The 22847-nt window shown below is 41.5% G+C and overlaps 1 protein-coding gene across 1 annotated transcript in view; it reads right to left on the bottom strand.

Annotated features, from left to right (window-relative positions):
• Positions 1-7085: 7085 nt before the first annotated feature.
• LOC311265262 (glycine receptor subunit beta-like) overlaps positions 7086-22847 on the bottom strand; it is a 264340-nt gene continuing 248578 nt past the window's right edge. The window contains exons 10-11 of the mRNA XM_084366739.1: positions 14355-14513; positions 7086-7423 (exon numbers count right to left, since the gene is read on the bottom strand). Coding sequence (XP_084222865.1) covers positions 7130-7423; positions 14355-14513 — 453 coding nt within the window. The 3' untranslated portion in view covers positions 7086-7129. The remainder of the gene's footprint in view (positions 7424-14354; positions 14514-22847) is intronic.

Below are 22847 nucleotides of genomic sequence, written 5' to 3'. Positions count from 1 at the left end.
AACAACAAGTAATTAAAACAATATGTTTGTAATAGAACAGAACACATAAGTCTACTTTATGACCCAGATTAACAAACCTTGTTTCCACTTAGTGCCACAGCTGCATTTTCTAGCCGGGCCCACACAGCCTCATCATGAACCCGGATTTTGAAGCGGGGATCTAGCGCTGTAGCCTCCTCGAGGAACTCTCTGAGCTCTTTATTTGTCTCCTCCTATACAAGAGCATAAAATGATTTTGGTGATCCATTTTAAATGTGAATAGTTGTATCGTATCATTAAGTGAATAATTTACTAAATGAACAGTCAGTTGACTTGTAACTACATACCGTGTAGCGGCAAGACAGGTCAGCCCAGACCTTCTCTTTGATGGCTCTCTTGAATGCAGAGTCTTCCTCTGTCACCTTGAACTTGGCCCTCAGTTTGTCCAGGATGGGGAGGATCTGCCCTGCTGTGGCGCTCTTGTCAGAGGAGACTGCAAGTGTGGATGTGTATAGGACCTTCATGGCGTCCACAAAGTCCTCACACTTGCTTATGTCATCATCTGACACCCTCTCTAACCTAGGAGCAAAATACAAAGTATATATATATATATATGTTTTTTGTAAGCAGAATAATTGTAATTTAATATTTGTTATCTCTTTACTGTTGACTGTTTTAGATCAATACCTGTCTCTGTCCATGGCCTTCTTTATGCGTGGGTCCCTTGCAGCAGCCTGGATGGCAGGGTACTGTTCAATGAACCGCTCTACCATCAGGAAGAGGCTGTTCCATCTAGTTCTCACATCCAGTATGAGGGAGTGCTCATCAAGGCCTAAAAGAAGACAAAAACATGAGACATAGAGTTTTGCCCTAGTGAAATGTAGTTGTAAGAAAAGTACAGATAAAATAATTTGCATATCTAAAATAGTAAAGATATTACCATCCTATGACTTTTATTTTTTCTTTTATTTACCTTCTACCTACCTAGCAGTTTCTGCTTTTCTTTGAGGACAGGTTTGGCAAGGCTATTTCTTCTAAGCCACACAACAACAGCCCGTATCCTCCCTGACCAACTGGCAATGTTTTTCACACTGTACAGTTTTTGGGCTGCAATGTTCAGGGTGTGTGCAAAACACCTCATCTTCAACACGTTCATTTTCTTGACCGCAACATCCATGTTGGCAGCATTGTCAACTGTAACAGCTACCACTTTGGTCTTCACTTCAAAGTCATCTAGCATGCTGTCTATTTCTTCTGCTACAGCTGGCCCTGTCTGGGAGACATAGACTGCTCTTGTATGGAGGACTTTCTCCCTCAGCTCAGCCTCCACTGCATAGTGAACAGTGACTGTGATGTAGTGGTCTTGAGCTACACTACTCCACAGGTCAGCAGTCACTGCAACATGGTCAACTGCTCTCAGCTCCTCCTCCACGTTACTTTTTTCAACACTGTACCAAGCTGGTATTAGTGTGTTGCAAAGTTCATTTCTGTTAGGGGGGTTGCATTTTGGATTGAGAGCCCTTGTCATCTCCCTGACGAAAAAATAATAATAAAAGTAATAATCATGATAATAAAATATCAACAGTAACTACTTAGTCATTAGCTAGCCCTATCACACACATAATCACTCATTTATACAATTAAATAAATTACCTAAACCATGGGGTGTCCACTGTGGTGAAGGGTAACATCCCTTTGACCACAAATGCGGTCACAGCTCTGTGACACTCCTCTGCTCTACAGCGAGGCAAGGAAGCCTCCTTAGCCTTCGTGAACGGAGTCACCGTTGCAGCTCTCACCCTAACTGAAGGGTGGGTTGAGAGTAGGCCAGAGGGACCTGTAAATCAACATCAGAGTGTAACTTTAACGTTAAGTGGAACCGAGCCGATTATAACAACAAATGCCAATCAAAATGGCGGTTGGCGGGAACACTTTAGCTCATTATTTAGCCTACCTGGAGCCGACGAACTTGATGATGCATCGGTAATTGAATCGTTGTCGTCGTTGTCGATTTTTGACGGCAATTCTTCTCCCTCGATGTTGGCTGCAGTAGACGAACCGCCGGCTGCTGCTGCTGCGGCGACTGTAGGCGTGCTGATGGTAGCTGGTGGGCGAGTCGTAGCAGCCTGCGTTTTCAGGCTTCCGAAAATGGTGCACTCGTCCGCCTTAAGGAGAATTTTGTGCTTGACCAAGTGCTTCCGTAGGTTTGTGGTATTGCCATGGCTGGCTTTGCACTTGGCATTACAAATATTGCAGCGTGCACTGTCTGCATCAATTTTGAAAAATGGAGCCAAACTTTCGAGCGCTTGCGGTCTGCCATGCTCACTGATTAACAAGCTGCCACTGACGAAATCACGCTTACCGCGGCCGGACGCAAGACGTGAAGGTGCGTTCAAGTGTAAAAAACAAAAAAACAAACGGGCGTTTCGGTACCGAAATGTGGTACCGATTGACTTCACGTGAATCGATACTCGGTACTTCGGGCCCAATTCGGTCGGTACCAAAAAAGCACCGAATTTCGGTACCCATCCCTAATAGTCTCCACATTGTCTGTTAACTTTTGTTGTTCATATAAATTGCTATTTCATTTATTCCATTTTATAGTAAATAAACCTATTTAACCGTATGTCGTTGTATGTGCAGGTTTCTTTTTAATGTGGAGAACTGATGGATCTGTGTAGAATTCACTAATTCATTTATGAGATTGAATAAATTGATTTGAAATTGATTAGAATTGATACAAGTTAAACTTGTTTAGTCGGATTTGATTAATTACTTCCGGATTATTCAAATAGACAAAACATCGGAGGTGGTGCCCCATTAACGAGTGTTTTATTAATCGCCAGTGATTAATAAATTACATTTATTATTAGTGTATCTCCTACAAGGTCTAAAATGCTGACAAAGGAGGTACCTGAGGCTAGCCTGGTGAGACCATCCTGATCTCGTGAACTCATATTCAATTTCGCTCTGCAGATCAGTCTGGGTATCTACACATGTTACGCTGACAATGGTCCAACAAATACCTACCGGTCCAATCACAGCTGTTTATTTGGTTTTGGGGCAGGCTATGTGATTTCAAAACATCTATTGTGAAATGCGAATGTATTGAATGAAGTAGAGCGCAAATTTTCTTTAAAAGCAGAACAAAATGCTCTCAGACCCTTTATTGAAAAGGACGTGTTTGTCATACTTTCAACAGGGTTTGGTTTAATTTACCAACTGGCCAGTTGCGTGAAGACGCATTTCAGTGGCGGCGCACGTTGATACGGCCCCTCATAGTAGAAAATCAACCACTTTGCCTCAGGCAAACCTAAACTGAGGCACCCTGGCTAAAAATGGCTAAAAATAATTTTATGGTGAGAGGAAGGTCCAACAAGTTTGGATTATAAGTCTATTAGGGTTTGATATGGGAAAAAGCACAGGTGAACACCTTGATAAATGCTGCCTGCAATATATAAGTCTATTTTAAACTGAAACTATCTTTGCTTATTAACAGGTGCTTCCTGGGCATCAATCCTGAAAGAGGCTCAAAGACCAAGAAGCGGACAACAATGAACCCTCATGTGAGCACCCTTTTGAGGAAACTCATTGACTTTGAGTGGGCATCATAGTTTGTTTTTTTTGCATCAGCAGTTGTCAGGCTCAGTTTTGAGTAGTTCTTTTTGTGCTTTTTTAAGACAACTTTGCACTACAAGATTTTTGCACAACGCTGTTGCGTGTGGACTCATTATGTTTGAGACTGAGAGGAGCGCCTGACCCCTTCACGACATCCCTTCATCGCTCTCTCCCTTCCTCTCTTACCTTGCCATGTAGGCCTCATTCCCATCCTCTTACTGTTATTGTGACACAGCTAGTTGAATAGTTGAATTGTGACACAGGTAGTTGAATCGCAAGTTTCTGCCAAATGTCTCTGCATTTTAAGATGGCTTTGGAAAGTTTATGACTAGGAAGTTGAATTTCTTGAATTCTTGAATTTGCTGTATGTTGAAAAATATTTATTTGTTAATAAATATGCCATTGGGCTAACATTGACTTCATTGACTGGCTTTTACAACAATGCATCGTAATATCACAGATGTGAAATTAAAGTAAATTGCTGTGAGTACATTTCACAGTATATTGCTGTAATCCTTACCGTGAAAGTCATGCAAAACTTATCCAATTATCTATTGTGAATTCACAGTGAAAAATTTTGCAGTGCTGGCTCTTGATAGCGTTCATAAAACTTTTTGTCCTCTGGTTGCCTGTCGGCACCTGCTTCAATAGCTTTGCCAGCCATATCAACTGCACACTTTTTAATCAACTTAGCAGCAGTGAATGGCCTCTTAGCTTTAGCAAGGGTCCATGAAACGTGCAATGATACAGCTGTTGCGGTCCCTTGTGCTGATTGTCTATCGGTGACTGGTGATCATTCACTTGGATGACAGGCGTCTTTATTGGCTTCAGCATTCACACCGTATGTTCTTCAAATGTTTTATCGTTGTGAATGCTGGATGCATTCACAACATATCTTCTTCTACACATGTTTTTATTTTTATTCTGCAATGTATTTGGGCACCTAACTCCTTCCACATTTTTCAACGTTGAAACTTCATTCAAACATCAAAATGTTGAGTTCAAGAAGGACATTCCTGCTATCAGTCAGAATTTTTATATATTTCATAATTTCCAAAATATTCAACATTTTCCTTGATTTTTCACCATTAAAACGAACTGGGGAATAATGTTCAAATATCCCACATTTTCATACTTTTTCACAGCATTTTCAAAACTTAAATACTTATTAATACATTCATCTAGAAACTCCATTCAAACTTTTGACCAAGTCACAAGACTTTAACATATGAAACTTGCAGTGAGTGACAGCACCTGTGACACTACACACACTGAACTCTTCTCTCTTCCTGCCTTCAGTTATTCTTTTTCCTTTGTACTTTCTACAATTTTCACTTCTCATACACAATTTAAACCTAAAATGTAGGAAATCTTGTCTTTTTTAAGCTGATTTGCTTATTTGAGAAATAGGACTTATACTTTGGCTGTCTAGGTTGTCAAGCACAAGCACTCCAGCCAACTCCCTCATAAGATCCAATGTAATTTTGAGCATACATTTTCTGGAGCAAAGCAGTTGGCACCAGTTAATTTGCTGTCACTCCCTCATTTTTGACTCTACAAAAACAAAATCTACAACAAGACGTTCAACAACTTCTCCTGTTACTCATGGCGTGACAAATCTGTGCAATAGCAGCGGTAGTAGCAGCAGTTTGTTTTCTATTAAATTAACTGAGCTCAGCAACACAGCTAGTGCTATTTATGCTGTGTTGGTAGTCCTACTGGTAGTATTACTACTACTATTACTGGTAATACTATAGCTTTTACTAAGAGTGAATGCTTTTACTACTACTACCACCAACATTGCTACTACTACTAATGCTACTGTACTACTACTATTATAGCTTTTATTTCTAATTTCAGTCATATGATTTGTGTACAATTTGTGCTGATCTGTTTCAGGTTTAAACTCTCTCTCTGACACGGTCTGTCTCTCATTGTGTGTTCTTTCTGTCATTCTCTCACAGACACACACACCTGGCTGTCTGTCTGTCTGGCTCTCTCTCTCTCTCTCTCTCTCACACACTCACACACACACACACACACACACACACACACACAGTTTGCCTTCAATCAACCCTGCCTTGTCTCTCTGCTCCTCTTACTTCAAATCTCTTCTCTCTTCATCCATTTTGTAGTCTTCTCCCTCATCATCCTCTTCTTCTCCATTCTTTCACTTATTCTCTCGTTCCTTCTCTCTGTACTATAGTATTATTAAATCCCCTGGCTTTGATCTACTTTCAAGTTCTACCACTGTACACATAATGAAACGTTCAAATTTTAAGATTTTCAGCTTTTTAAGACAATTTATGGTCTGCTTTTTGAACTTTTAAAGTTTGATGCTGTTTTCAACTTTTACTATAAAACTAATCCAAGAAATTCTTCTTAAAAAAAAAACATTCAAATGTAAAACATGCTCTTAATGGACACCTAGCGTCTACACCATTTTGTACCTTTTCTGTTCTTTAAAATGGGGTCCGCCCGCTATTCCGACATCCCGCTATTCCGACATGTCTCTATTTAGACATGCCGCTATTCCGACATGTCTCCGACAATGACAAAAAACAATGTCGAAATAGTGGGACTCTTGAAAAATAACTTTAATGCCGCTATTCCGACAATTAGAGTTCACTGTCTAAATAGCGGCATGTCGGAATAGCAGCATGTAACCCTTTAAAATATATTACGTCTTTTGTCATTACAATATTAGTACCTCATTTGAACTTCCAGCTTAAAAATACTAAGCTTTATTAACCAAAAATGTACAATGGAGGTAAATGGAGAATACGTTCACTGAGTGTGATGCCAGCAGTTGCAGATATCCCACACATATTCTTCAGAAAATCCTCCTTTCCTTTTTGACAACAAAGCATTTTCTCAGTTTTAACAGAATTGTTTTTTTGTTATACTATATTCCCTCTCATTAATACAAAAATGAGAATATGCCATTATAAAATGAAAACTGTAATGCAAATAACATTTCTCCAATCAAACTGTTAATGTGAAAGTCAGAATGATGAAATGTCATACAAATTATGTTTGTAATGATTTATTGAATTGAGTTACAATTGTTTTATCCTGTGTATAGTCTTATATGTATTTTTAATGTCTTATCCAGTTGTGATAGGCCATTTTGGAATTCTACACATGTAACATGAAGTGTTACCAGTGATATTAATATAAAGCATTGATCGTCTAATGCACAGCGTAGGGGTACTGGGGCAAACACAGAAAGGTTTAATTTACATTAAGCACAATGTCCTGTATCAGACAGAGACATACATGCGGTGCCTACATAGTATTAAAGGGGACTCAAGCCAACAACCTCTAGGTTTTGTTGTTTTGGATATACACTTACGCCCAGGGACCCCAGCAGTCTCTGCAGCTCTGAAAACATGGCTCTGAAATGTTAGAAATCTGGATTTTACCAGTATACTGTATATTTCAGTACATGAATTTGCCATGTTATGCAATATTAGTATGGTGGCAAATGACAGGATACAAACAACTTTATTTTCACCCTTTTCTTTAGCTTTTACAGATAGACAGACCAGTAGACAACATTAAAGAATAGGAAGGAGAAGGGGAACAGGGCTCTTGCATAGAGGTCAACGCGTTTAGCAGCAGCAGGTATGACAGGTTTTGGAGGTGGGGGTTTCTTGTTGGCTTTGTTCTGGGACTTCAGGGGCCCTGTCACTTCAACTGGTTTGCCATAACAGTCAAAGTTGGATAGTTCAAAGTCTCGAGGTAAAGATCCCACAATGCTGAAATCATTGGAGCGAAGGTCCGACTTGGAGGTGCAAACTTTCTTACAACGGGTTTCTACCACCTGTTAAAAGACAGAGAGACTGAATAAAGTACACTGCTCAAAAACATTAAGGGAACACTTTAAATACACATCAGATGATGATGATGAACGATTATTCAAGTAGAAAATCTTGACTGATGTACATTGTATAATTGGTTGAGAACTAAGTGACGTGGCAATGCTCAATGAAAAATGATCAACCAATTGAAGGCTGGATTCAAAATAACACTGAAAGTCAAAATAAAAAACTGAAAACACAGGCTGATCCAACTTGCATGAATTTTATCATGGCAACTCATTATGTGACTCAGTATTGTGTATAGCCCCCACGTGCCAGTACGCACTCCCAAAAAATGTCTGGGCATGCTCCTGATGAGTCGACAGATGGTATCCTGGGGGATCAGCTCCCAGACCTGGATCAGGGCATCAGTGAGCTCCTGGACACTCTGTGGCAGTACTTGGGGGCGTTGGATGCACCGATACAAAATAGATACTCAATTGCATTTAGAGCAGGCCAGTCAATAGTATCAATGCCTTCGCCATCCAGCGACTGCCTACACACTCTGGCCACATGAGGCTGGGCATTATCCGGCACCAGGAGGAATCCAGGGCCCACTGCTCCAGCGTAAGGTCTGACAATCGCTCTGACAATGGCTCTGGTCTCCGAGTATCTCCTCCATGCTCTTAGGACTTTGCCGGGAGATACAGCAAACCTTCTTGAGACCTGACTGGGTTAGGGTTACTGCCTCATGCTACTAGTACTGACAAGGAAACTAGCAGAACACAAAACTAGAGAAGAATCAGTCAGGGTGGATAAGGAGAGAGAAATTGTCCATTGCCCATGCCCTTTTTGGGGGTTGTCTTGCTTTTGCCTATCCATTGAACCTGTTGTCAGTTTAATTTGCACCAAAGCAGGTGAAATTAATTCAAAATCACTTCTGCTTCCTAAATGGACAGATTGATATCCCTGAAGTTTAACTGACTTGGTGTTATACTGTGACAATTAAGTGTTCCCTTATTATTTTGAGCAATGAATTCTGACATTGTCAGTCATGACATTTTGCTGTATAAATAAACATTCATCAAATGGGTTCAGTCTTGTCTACAGCTTTTTAGTTCCACAACTTTTAACTATCAACTATGGTTAGCTGAACTAAAAAAAAATGAATCATAGTCATATGGAACCTGCTTCCATTCATGGGTTTAGCAGTCAACAAGACCTCACTACGGAATCAGTTTGTTGAAGAGGTCAAGCAAATTCTGGAGGCAACAGTGAAGGAAGGGGGCTGAGACAAAGCTACAAGCCATCACATCAGTCATTGTCAGCATTGCAGATGTATGGTTTGTAGTAGAGGAGAAGGCTCCAGAACACCTTACTCCAAGAACCAAAGAGTGGTCAGGATCTACAACATCAGACAGGAGATAAATGCATTGAAGTCTCAGTACATAAAAATCATAAAAATAATCATAAAAATATCATAAAAATAATCCAAAAATACTCTTTAATACTATTGATCTGTTAATCAACCCTGTTTTTAACAGACATCAACACACTCCTACAGACTCCCTTTGCGAGGACTTTGCAGACCACTTCAGGGGTAAAACTGATTTTATAAGATCTTCTATTTTATCGAGTCAAAATACTGTTCTTAATACATTAGAAAGCTTGCTTTTACCCGAGGAAACACTGGACAGTTTTGTTCTGGTTGAAGCTGAGATGCTTGGTAGAGTTTTCTCCCAAGTAAAACCAACAACCTGCCTTTTAGACCCAATTCCAACATCACTTTTTAAAACGTTTTATGGATCCTTTGAAGTTGAGCTCTTGAATATTGTGAATTGTTCCCTTCAGACGGGCACTTTCCCTGCTGCCCTTAAAATGGCAGTAGTGAGGCCGCTTCTGAAGAAAAACAATTTGGACCCGGATGTTCTTAATAACTACAGACCAGTGTCCAACTTACCATTTTTAAGCAAAATTTTAGAAAAACTTGTTTTTATTCAGTTGAATGATTTTTTAAATAGTCGTTCTATCTTTGAGAAATTCCAATCTGGATTTAGAACAAACCACAGTACCGAGACAGCACTATTGAAGATCGTCAATGATCTTAGGTGCAACTTGGACTTAAACAAACTTACAGTCCTTGTGCTTCTTGACCTAAGTGCTGCTTTTGATACGGTAGATCACCCAATTCTTTTAAACAGACTAAAACATCTTGTTGGTGTCTCTGGTACTGCCCTTCAATGGTTTAGTTCTTATCTCAGGGATAGAAATTATCTGGTAAGTTTGGACACATGCTCCTCAAGGATACATGAAATTAAATGTGGTGTGCCCCAAGGCTCAATTTTAGGCCCCGTACTTTTTAACCTATACATGCTCCCACTGGGAAATGTCATCAGGAGGCATGGTGTCAATTTCCATAGCTATGCGGATGACACACAACTGTACATATCTATGTCTCCTGATGACACAGGGCCTATTGATGCCCTTTTTAAATGTATCTTAGACATCAAATCCTGGATGGCAGAAAATTTTTTACAGCTCAACCAGAGCAAGACTGAGGTTTTAATTATCCATCCTAAGGCCCAGGGAGAGAAACTTTTATGAAAACTGCAAACAATATCTTTAACTCCATCCAATCAGGTAAAGAATCTGGGCGTCATCTTCGACTCTGAGCTCAATTTTATTCCACACATTAAACAGGTTACAAAAACAGGATTTTATCATTTAAAAAACTTAGCCAGAGTCCGCCCCCTTCTCTCCCGTGCTAACACAGAGACGCTAATGCATGCTTTTATTTCCAGCCGTATTGACTACTGTAATGCCCTGCTTTCTGGTCTTCCAAAAAGAAACATCTTAAGTCTACAACTTTTACAGAACTCAGCAGCACGTGTTCTGACGAAGACCAGAAGGCGGGCTCATATTACACCGGTTTTAAAATCACTGCATTGGCTCCCTGTGTGTTTTAGGATCGATTTTAAGGTCCTTTTGATGGTTTTTAAATGTCTTAGGGGTTTGGGACCTTCTTATCTTTCAGAACTGCTTTTACCATATGAACCCTCGCGGACCCTGAGATCCTCCGGCACTGGCCTTTTGATAATCTCTAAAGCTAGAACACGAACGTACGGTGAGGCAGCTTTCCAGCACTACGGCCCCCGTCTGTGGAATAGCCTGCCGGAGGACCTGAGGGCCGCAGAGAATGTTAATATTTTTAAAAGCAGGCTCAAGACCCACCTATTTAACCTGGCTTTTAACTAATGTTTTATTCTCTTAGCCAATTTATATTTTAGTCCTCGCTATTTATTTACTTTTATTTATTTATTTATTTAGTTACTTTTACTGTTTACTCACTTATTTATTCTTATAGCAGAGCTGATTTGAGCTACTTTTAGTGTTTTATTTATTTAACTTTCTTATTCCATATAGTTTTATGTAGTTTTTAGGTAGTTTTATGTTTGATGTTTTATGTTTTTATTGTCTCTAGTTCTTTTATGCTCTTATTCAATATCTCCAGTGTTTCCTCGGTGGGGGCTGTCTGCTCTGGGGGCTGCTTTCGGCCGTGTCTGGGATGTCTCTGTCTCGTGGCGAAAATCATCTGGGCTTGGTGGGGGGCCTATGACAGTGCTTAGCCGCGCTGCTGTGGGGCCCTCGCTGGCCTGTAGCTGGGTGGGCGCCCGAGTGGAGGTGTCCTGGCCTGGGCTGTGGGCGGCCCCTGGTGCAGACGGCCTCCTGTGACAGCGCTTCCTGACTTGGCTCCTCTGTGTTCAGCCACATGTTTTTAAGATCATTTTTATTTGTGTGTGTGTGTGTGTGTGTGTGTGTGCATGTGTGTACGTTTATATGTGCTGGGGTTGGGGCCTTGGGTGGGGTAGGGGGGGATGAGGGTTGTTTTTAAAACATGTAAAGCACTTTGTGCTACATTTTTAATGTATGAAAAGTGCTTTAAAAATAAAGTTATTATTATTATTATACAAGAAAGCAGGAGAAGGAGAATGCATTGGCCTGACCCAGCTGATGTGCATCCAATGAAAGAAGATCAGCGTCCTTCACCAAGCAAAGTGGCATCAGAGGTGGTGCAGCAAAAGGGCCCAAAAACATGCAGCCTTTATCGCCAAGTTCACCAACGACTTGCTGGGGCAGAGGTGAGGTAGGAAGCTGGCCTGCTCAAAGGAAGACATAAACTAAAGTCTGAAGCGCACTTACAGCTACCATGAAAAAGAACAGTAGTTGGGACAGTGCAACATCCTAATAGGCTCCCCGGAAATGGGTGTGCAGTTCAACATGACAGAGCTGCCGCTCTGTCAGGAAAGCAGAGAGGTTGTCCATAACGCAAGGGCAAGCTCCGCTCCTGGCCAAAGCGGCACCTCGTATAGATCTTTTCCAGACTCCTGCTGTTTCCAGAAGGAAAAAAAACTTACAGATAGATTAGATACACATCTCCCTGCTAAGTGTCAAGGCAAAACTCTTCTTCAGCACCATCCCCAATTGGCTGTGCACCTACCTATCCAAGAACACCTTCATTGACACATCAGTCCAGAAGGTGAGGCCTTTCAGGGATGCCAGGCTGTCTGGAGCACACAGGTGTGTTGACACAGCTAATCATGGAGGTCAGAGAGAACAAGGCCAACCTTCTTTTTTGTGGCTTGACCTTGCAACTCCATCCCACACAAGTTTGTGCACAAGCTGATGGACATCACATCCCCAGCAGAGTCAGAGGCCTCATTGCTGATTACTACACCAACTTCAGGATGAGGGTCTCTTCAGGAGCAATTACATCAAGCCGACACAAGGTGGAAAAGCACAGGGTGCACTATGTCTGTGACACTTTTCCTTCTAGTCATGAACCTGCTCATCAAGTCTGCTGCACAGTGCTCAGAACAAAATCCGATCAATGGCAGCCACCCATCAGGGCATTCATGGATACCCTCACAGTGGAATCTGTTCCAGGCTGCCAGCGGATTCTGCAGGGGCTCAAAAACTAGTGTAATGGGCCTGGATGTGCTTTAATCCAGCCAAATCAAGGTCTATGGTGGGGAAGGTTGAGGACAAGTTCAACCATCACCAAGAAGCCAGGCAAGGTCTTTTGGTCAGGTTGGATGGCTGGCTGATGCTAATGGACAAGTCTGGCCTATCTGGGAAGTTCAGAGCTTGAGTGAATGAGCACGGCATTCTTCCCATAATCATGTGGCCCCTCCTCATCTATGCAGTCCCAATCTCAATAGTCAAGACCTCAGAGAGGAGGCTGCCAGATCAGCCTAAGGTGTGCCTGAGCAGCATTAAAATCAGATAATGCCTGAGAAGCATTAAAATCTACAGACATCACAACAAACTGCACCTGCCCTTGAGGACAAATTCAAGGTAACAAGAGCCAGAGAAGTGGTTTAGTACAGGGACTCAAATGATCCAAGGTGGCTAAAGGAGGGATTCAAGTGAGGACTGGCATTAAGTAGAGGGCAGAGAAGGCTGTTCAGGAAGCAGACTGGCCAGCAATTGTTAGCAGGCTAGATGGAGAGCACGTGTTGCCCTGTGGAGGTTGGATGCAGGGGATTCATAGCCCATTCTTTAGCCAGAGCCTTCAGACTTTTGGGCATTGAGGAAGAGGAAGAGTAGAGCCATCCACAATATAACCGATGCAGCAGAGAGGGGTTCAAGCTGGCTGTGGCTTAAAAGAGGAAAGCCATGGAGTCATAAGTAGCTAGCCATCTGGACACACACTGAGGCCTGATCTGCCCTGGCTGTGTCACCTGGAGGAAGGTGTATGATGTCGAAAGAACCAACATTCAATTAAGGTTTGATGTATCATATGTAAGCCACCATGACTTTAGTCAGAAATAAGTTTTGTTATGGATTTTTTTCCCTGCAAGAAAAATAAAACAAGAAAATGTTTACAGACTTAACTGCCTATATTACAAGACTTTATTAAAATTATGAAGGATTATTATTAAAGGCTCTTAATAAAGATGAATTATTTCACCCACCCACGCTCCATCCCTTATTAATGGGAATGACAGTTCTTATGCCCTGGCCTGCCGGATCAGCGATCTTAGATCTGCACATCATATCATGCACACAGAGACACACCACAGCGCTCCTCATTCTCCAGTTAAATAGAACATTTTGCTCATATACAGTCAAACAAAGTTGTTGTCATCATCTTTATTGATTATTGATCACTATCAAAGTCAAACTCCATGTAGAAAGATAGGACTGTCAGTAGTTGTGTAGCTTGTATCCATGGTGCCTCCAGCTGATCAATGACAAATTACACTACCTGCAGAGGGAGGTACAGCCTCACACATTTTTAAATCCTCCTTACTGTAGACATACTTATCGTTAAGTGTCATCCACTGTGCTCAATAACAGCAAATTCTCGCCCTGTCTCAACCCAAGCATGAAGTAGAACTTAAATAAATACTGTACATGAGACATCATAGCAGTATTAACTTTTGAAAAATAAACTTTTCGCGTTCTTACAATATAAATGATCACATTCTTACTATATAAATTATCACGTTATAACGTGAAACTTTTCATGTTCTTACAATATGTTAACAGGTTTTAACGTGAAACTTTTCACGTTAAAACTTTTACAACTTTTACAATACACTACCATTTTCATCTAAAGGAATTCAATGAATGTAATGGATTTTGTGCTGTCCAAGCTCTTCACAATTTCTTCTAACCTGTTTGTATTTTGTTTGTTTGTTGTATGTTTGATTTCGCTTTATACTTCTTTCAATAGTCATATGGGTTTATATATTGATATGGATTTAAACAAATTTGTGCAAAAATCCGAGAGGAATAATTCTGTGTGTTTAAATATCTCAAATAGTTTTCTCAAATAGGAGTGTATATTATTTACACTGATAATTATAGTCTCTTCAGGGATGCATGTGATGCATTATTTGACTAATGTGTGCGACAGAAATACTGGTTCATTTAACTGATTGTGTTTACCTGCAAAGTGTTGACATGTATGGGTGTTCCACCGGTCCCATTCACCGTATTGTTAGTTTTATTTGAAGGCTTCTTTCCTTCTTTTTCTTTCAAAGCTTTTTCCTTCGTAGCCATTTTGGCCTTCTCCTCTTCAATCAGTTTGGGACTGTTCAGCATCACCTATGTTTCCAAGAAAGATGGAAGCATACAGAGAGAGAAAGAGAGATTGAAATGGAGAGGGGGAGAGAGAGATGATGGATTTAGCTGATTTGAATGGACACATTTTGTAGGATATAAAAGTAATGTACAGTATTATACACATAATCATCCTTTCAGGCAGTCAAACAATTGTAAGGTGATTGTTTAAGGAAAAGCTGTGCTATCGTGTTCTCTCGCTCTGCTAAATAAAAGTGTCCACACTTGAAGTGGGAGTCACTGTTACACTTTACAAAGATGTCAAAATATTGCATGATCCATAAATCTGACCCACAGTTTGATAATAAGACCCATAGCTATGTTTGAGTTTGCCACACATCATCAGTTTGCCTACAGAGATACTGTTCAAGACATCTGATGTCTAAAAATGATCCACACACTGAGTATATGTCCGGTCAGGTTATGTGTGTAAGGGGAGCAGCATGAGTGATTAATGACAAAGCCACATGAAGACAATAGATTACCAGGAACCTCATAGGAAAATGAATGTGTATTTGTATTTGACTTGTATTGTCATAAATCTTATTAGCGTTAACAGCAGCTGACTTCTTCACTACACTATACATAACACATAAGTATTGGACAGGACAGGACTATTACATGTGAAACTTAATATTTACCAAATTTTCCACCATACAACTTCTTACATTTGACATTATTTTACATTTTATGCTTAGTAATAAAATGTACATCAGAAACACCTACGCCCATTTTTTGGGCATGCTTAGTTATTTCTGGGATTCTTTTCCTGCCACAAAAAGCTTGTATATAAATGATTAATTTCCTAAAACCATTGCTGGAGAAACTTTAATGGTATAGCTGACATAAGCTGATATAAGGGTCCTCCTGCTCCAAAGTCTCCGTCTCTGTCATCTTTGTCCTGTCCTCCGGAGGAGAACTACCATTTGTGGTCGAAGACCAACAACTGTGTACAAAGGTCAGCAGCATTTGTTTTCAACTCCTGTCATATCCAACTTAATCACAATTCCTTTGTCAATACAACCAGTTGTGCTAAGCCCTTCAATCAGAATCAGAAATACTTTATTGATCCCAGAGGGGAAATTGCATGCATGAAATTTACATTCTCCTAGAATATATCCATATATACAGTGTAATAATAATAATAATAATAATAATATGCAGTGTAATAAGTGTCTGACAATCGAGGATGGAGGAGTTGAACAGTTTGATGGCCACAGGCAGGAATGATTTCCTGTGGTGCTCTGTGGTGCGTCTTGGTGGAATCAGTCTAGTACTGAATGTACTCCTGTGACAACGTCATGGATTGGATGGGAGCCATTGTCCAAGATGACATGCAACTTGGACAGCGTCCTCCTCTCTGACACCACCATCAGAGAGTCCAGCTCCACCAACAATGTCACTGGCCTTGCTGATCAGTCTGTTCAGTCTTTTGGCATCCGCTACCCTCAGCCTGCTGCCCCCAGATACTTATAATAGTCTACAATGTCCACACTGACCTCCTGGATGGAAACGGGTCAACGGCACCTTGGTCCTCCTCAGGTCCACAACAAATTCCTTGTCCTTGTCACATTGAGCTGCAGATGGTTCTGATTACACCATGTGACAAAGTTGTACACAGTAGTCCTGTACTCATCCTCATCACCCTCACTGATGAAGGAAGGGAGAGAGGACAGTCCCCTGTGGGGCCCCGGTGTTGCTGACCACTCTGTCTGACGCACAGTGTTGTAAGCGCACACACTGTGGTCTGCCAGTCAGATGGTCAATAGCCAACAATGGAAACATTGTCATCAGGAATGTCCTGGTGCAGCCATGTCTCCATAAAGCACATTAAACTACACTCCTGGTACTCCCTCTGACTCCTGGCTAGCACCGTTAGCTCCTCCGTCTTATTAGCCAGCGATCTCACGTTGTCCAAGGTGAGAGAGGGAAGACACGGCTTATAACTCCTCTTCTCCATAAGCCTCTCTTGTCTCAACCTTGCTCTTTGATTCCGCTGCTTTATTCCTCCCCTGCAGCCTCTGTGTGTCCTTCTGCAGATCTCTTCGGGGATGTCTGTTGATCTGGACGCCCTGCCGGCCTGCTTCATAGCAAACAGCTGATCCCTTGTGTAAACTATGTGGCTGTGTAGTTGCTGTGCAACAATGGCTCGGAAATTTAAAGTTATTTTAAATTTAAATTTATTATATCAGACATGGCCTTTACAGTAGTCGGACAAAACACACTTGTTTCTAAGAACATGTTGTTTTCATTTAGTTTACTGATATTGGCCGCGTTTCCCAGATTCGATCGTTCTTAAGGACTTAAGAAGGCTCTTAAGAGGGGTTCGGCTAAGAAGGAGCGCTAAGATACGGGTGTTTCCCAGATGCGTTCTTAACTGCCTTCTTAGGAGAACCTTAAGATCAAGCCAAAGAATCTTCTTAAGAAGCTCTTAATGGGAGCTGTCCACCGCGCTGCTGCTGTGCTGAATCAATCGATGCCAGGCAAATCGATCACCCACCTCTTTATCAGCGCATAAGTGTGTGTGTGTGTGTGTGCGCTGTCAGACCGGGCTGTCCAGGCAAAGAGATCCAACGGCCGTTGAATCTCCGCACGGGGCAGCCGGTACTTTGCCTGGACAGCCCGGTCTGACAGCACGTCCAGTGGGGAGAAGTGCTGACGCACGGTTACATGCTGCCATTCCGACATGCTGCCATTTCGACATACCGGCATTCCGACATTTCACTATTCAGACATGTCACCATTCCTACATACCACTATTCCGACATGCAAACATCCTGCCATTCCGACAGTTTCGTTCCGCCATTCCGACAAGGCTTTTTTCCCCCCTCATGTTTAAAGACATGTGTACAGATGTGATACAGTCAGTGGAAGCTTAATAAATAAACAAACACAAAGTCTCGCCATTTACAGTCACACACTCCGATGTCAGTTTGTAACAATGTCCCTTATAATAAGGATATAAGGAGAACTGGCACAACGCCGTCCTGCTGCAGGTGGACCTAGGCTCGCGCTACTGGTGCGTCCAGGGAAGCATTAAATTAAGTCGCTACTTTGTCTGTGTATTTCACTGAACTCAAAACGCGCCCATCACAGGCGGCATATAATGAACAATTACACACAGATCAACAGAACCCAAAAGCATGTGTGTGTGTGTGTGTGTGTGTGTGTGTGTGTGTGTGTGTGTGTGGATGGCCGCGTAGTGCTTTCTACCGATCCAGCACGGATCCACCAGGGAGGGATTGTGTATTGGAATGAGGGTGCCGTCCCCAACCACCTCCAGGAAGCTCCCCACTGCGTAAATACGCAGCGCAGCCAGGAGCTGCGCCTCCGGGCTGAGGCCAAAATTGCATCAGCCGTTGGATCTCCGCATGGGGCAGCCGGTACTTTGCCTGGACAGCCCGGTCTGGCAGCACGTCCAGTGTACGTGCACGTATGCTTCTATGTAAACCGTCTGGCTTCGCGCACGGCGACGCTGTTGGTTCGCAGCGAAAATGTGCTGTATTGCAGCCGTGGTTTCTCACACGCACGGACTTTGGCAACGCAGAGTAGCAGATGAAGCCTGTTTCCTTGATATCTGTGAAATGCCACAGGGTTGTTTTTTTATATGTAGTATAAACTCATATATGCAGATGTGTGTGGAAAACTTAAACGTGTAATTCAATAAAAAGTTGATCTTTTCTTGCGCCAGTGGTCCGCAGCTATGAGCGCATTTCAACATTGAGCATTGTTTTCTTATTTCGAAAAGTGGAGGATATAAATTTCCCTGACGCGGCTTGATCACTGAGCATTTGGTCGCTAAGAAGGCTGTTAAGAGTGGGTCAGCTCGATCTTACACTTCCTTCTTAGTGAAAGATCTTCTTAAGCTAAGAGCGACTCTGGGAAACGCATCCTTCTTTCACAGCGTTCTTAAGAGCGCTCCTAAGAAGATCTTAGCACTTAAGAGCTTCTTAACGAATCTGGGAAACGCGGCCATTGTCTGTACATATTCAGGCAGCTGTCCATGGTGCTGAATTGTACTCTCCGCCATAACCGCAGTGCGCGGCCCCCTGAGTAACGTCCAGGGCAATAGGCCTGTCGTTACATTTTGAAATTAATTCACTTAATTAATTGTTTGCCTTTATATAACATAACTACGGTGTCCTCCTCATTGGGTGCAATTATAAACATTAAATACTTGATAGCTGTGCAATCGAAACAAGCTGCATGCTAATCACCCAGTTCATTGGAGAAAACAATCCCTTGAATCATCACACAGTTTTGGCCTTCTGATTATTCCTTTTTATGCATGATATTACAAGCTACTTCAAGACGGGAGGCTATTTTTTTTTAAGTAAAAAGGGACTCGTTTACTGACTGCCACGCACGCAAGCCTTGCAGCGATGAGACTACTGCTTTGATTCATGCCTCCGAGTGTGGGTCACTGTTAAACACCTGTTAATGAGGTCGTTTGATTACACTGCCATATGAATCTGGGAAAAAATGGAATGTAGACAGCGAGGATGCAGGGAGTAGGCTACAGCAAGGCTTCAGTTGAATTCAATGTGAATGTAAATTTAAATGCAAGGTAAATCGTCGCTGATTTATTTTAAAGGTCAGCATTAGTGAATTTGACGCCAATTTTCACACTATATGGTGTAATAATTAAACAGTATCAAATATGTTCGGAATGTATTTTTTATTGTCCCTTCAGGACAAAGAAACACCAAGCAGTATAATCATAATAATAATAATAATAATAATAATAATAATAATAATAATAATAATAACAATGCATTTTATAATCGAGACGGGATGTGACAAGGCGTTGACCAGAGTCGAAGTGCTGTTAGAGGAGAGAGATGGGCGGAGGCGGTTGATGTGATAATAGTTATTAGCCTACATTAATGACCTTATGTCGGAATGGCGGAACGTTTCCAAAAAGGGAAAGTACCGCCATTCCGACAATGGAAACAAAAATTGTCGGAGTGGTGGGACCTTTTTAATCAAGGGAAGTGCCGCCATTACGACAACTAGACGTCAATGTCGGAGTGGCGGAATGTCGGAATGACCCGCGGAACCCCTGACGCACGTATGCATTTATGTAAACCGTCTGGCTTCGCGCACGGCGACGCTGTTGGTTCGCAGGGAGAATGTGCTGTATTGCAGCCATGGTTTCTCACACGCGCGGACTTTGGCAACGCAGAGTAGCAGGGGAAGCCTCTCTGGATGAGGTTCAGCTGAGTTTAATACATCTGTTCCCTTGATATCTGTGAAATGCCACAGGGTTGTTTTTTTTTTTTTATGTGTAGTACTATAAACTCATATGCAGATGTTGCGGAAAACTTAAACGTGTAATTCAATAAAAAGGTTTTTTTTCATCTACCATTTTCTTATTTTTTTTTCTTGCGCCAGTGGTCCGCAGCTATGAGCGCATTTCAACACTGAGCATTGTTTTATTATTTCGCAAAGTGGAGGATATAAATTTCCCTGACGCGGCTTGATCACTGAGCATTTGGTCGCTAAGAAGGCTGTTAAGAGTGGGTCAGCTCGATCTTACATTTCCTTCTTAGCGAAAGATCTTCTTAAGCTAAGAGCGACTCTGGGAAACGCATCCTTCTTTCACAGCGTTCTTAAGAGCGCTCCTAAGAAGATCTTAGCACTTAAGAGCTTCTTAACGAATCTGGGAAACGCGGCCATTGTTTGCAGCCGGGTTATTATTTCATTGATTACCTGTATATTAGACGCTAAATGCGGGACTTTTATTTTGAAAGCGTCTCTCTGTGAACTGAAAACATCCGGTGTTGTTGTGGATAGTGTCTGCGTGTTGGAAGTGTACCTGCACGGTGTTTGCTGAAAGTGATGAAAACAATCATTTTGTTTACTTAGCACCTGGCTGATGAAGGGCACAAGGTTTGTTGTCATATCGTTTCATAATATGTTTAATGTTTAGTTCAGATCACGGTAACTTTTATGGTTGTGTACAGTTTGATATAGCTTGTTTGAGCTAGCGGAAACGCTAATTAGCATTAGCTCAGCTATCCTGTCGGGTCAGAAGAACAGAGATGAGGCTGGTCGTTTCATTTCTCTGTTTATTAATATAAAGAAACGCATTTTGTGTGGTTTGTATTACAGCCCTCTAATAGAGGTTTTCATTTAAGTTAAAGCAGATTAAAATGTGATTTTTTCCATGAATGTAACAGTGATTGAAGCAGCTAAATACAAAAATACATAATTTTATTTGGAGTGAATTTATGATGCAAAAAGGGCATGAAGGAAGATGATTAGGCCTACCTTTATTTTTTTAGTTTTCAAGTGTACAAGGTTCCTGCATTAAACACTTTGGACCATTAGTTAGAGAGTCTGACCATCATTCAGCTGGGGATGCTACACTGGTTAGCTGTTCAGTGAACGTCACTGGGCAGTTCAGTTATTTGACTGACATCTGTTCCTCAATTTAGGAGATAAATTTGTTTTTCTGGAAGCTTCAGCAAACCTCCAGAGAAGGATTCCAGAGAGCGACCATCAGCGTGTTTGAGCTGGAGCTCGGCTACGAACAGCTGCGGAGGCCCCTGTGTGAAGAGACGGCCACAGTGACGCATCATGAGCCGCACAGCGCCCTTTAGCCCTATGCTGGCGGGGCTCTGGAGCACTGGAGGCCGTCCACAAGGGTCTGAAAAGCGACCCTCTACGAAAGTAGTACTAATAACTGTCTTAACAGTGAGGGGGACCACTTCATTTTACAGTGCAGTTCTGTTGTAATGTGCCACTATTATCCTCTAAGTTAGTCTAATAAGACTCTAATACGGGTCTAACAGTGAGGAGGACCACTTTATTTTACGGTGCAGTTTTGTTGTAATGTGCCACTATTATCCTCTAAGTAAGTCTAATAAGACTCTAATAAGTGTCTAACAGTGAGGAGGACCACTTCATTTTACAGTGCAGTTCTGTTGTAATGTGCCACAATTATCCTCTAAGTAAGTCTAATAAGACTCTAATAAGGGTCTAACAGTGAGGAGGACCACTTTATTTTACAGTGCAGTTTTGTTGTAATGTGCCACTATTATCCTCTAAGTAAGTCTAATAAGACTCTAATAAGTGTCTAACAGTGAGGAGGACCACTTTATTTTACAGTGCAGTTCTGTTGTAATGTGCCACTATTATCCTCTAAGTAAGTCTAATAAGACTCTAATACGGGTCTAACAGTGAGGAGGACCACTTCATTTTACAGTGCAGTTTTGTTGTAATGTGCCACTATTATCCTCTAAGTAAGTCTAATAAGACTCTAATAAGGGTCTAACAGTGAGGAGGACCACTTTATTTTACAGTGCAGTTCTGTTGTAATGTGCCACTATTATCCTCTAAGTAAGTCTAATAAGACTCTAATAAGTGTCTAACAGTGAGGAGGACCACTTCATTTTACAGTGCAGTTCTGTTGTAATGTGCCACTATTATCCTCTAAGTAAGTCTAATAAGACTCTAATAAGGGTCTAACAGTGAGGAGGACCACTTTATTTTACAGTGCAGTTTTGTTGTAATGTGCCACTATTATCCTCTAAGTAAGTCTAATAAGACTCTAATAAGTGTCTAACAGTGAGGAGGACCACGTCATTTTACAGTGCAGTTCTGTTGTAATGTGCCACTATTATCCTCTAAGTAAGTCTAATAAGACTCTAATAAGGGTCTAACAGTGAGGAGGACCACTTTATTTTACAGTGCAGTTTTGTTGTAATGTGCCACTATTATCCTCTAAGTAAGTCTAATAAGACTCTAATAAGTGTCTAACTGTAAGGAGGACCACTTTATTTTACAGTGCAGTTCTGTTGTAATGTGCCACTAATAATCCTCTAAGTAAGTCTAATAAGATTCTAATAAGGGTCTAACAGTAAGGAGGACCACTTTATTTTACAGTGCAGTTCTGTTGTAATGTGCGACTAATAATCCTCTAAGTAAGTCTAATAAGACTCTAATAAGTGTCTAACAGTGAGGAGGACCACTTTATTTTACAGTGCAGTTCTGTTGTAATGTGCCACTAATTATCGTCTACCTATGTCTAATAAGACTCTAATAAGGGTCTAACAATGGGAAATAAAGATGCAATGTCTAATGTTACTGGGGTTGGATAGTGACATGGCTTTAAATGGTCTGATGTCTTAACTATGGGAGTAGAGCGTCGAGGGAGCCACCTACAAACTCCACAAGACTCCGGAGAACATCCAGGTTACCAGGGACGTGTGTAGTAGCGACCAGATGTTAACCGATGTGGTTTGACTTTAGTTAGGGTGCTGTTTTCTTCTAATGATCTAAATGACTCTGTAAGAAAGTGAAACTATGTTAAGT

This window comes from Pagrus pagrus (assembly GCF_965226575.1).
Source record: "Pagrus pagrus genome assembly, chromosome: 2".
Lineage (NCBI taxonomy): Eukaryota > Metazoa > Chordata > Actinopteri > Spariformes > Sparidae > Pagrus > Pagrus pagrus.
The sequence above is the reverse complement of the archived record's forward strand: the minus strand, read 5'-3'. Positions and strand labels throughout refer to the sequence as shown.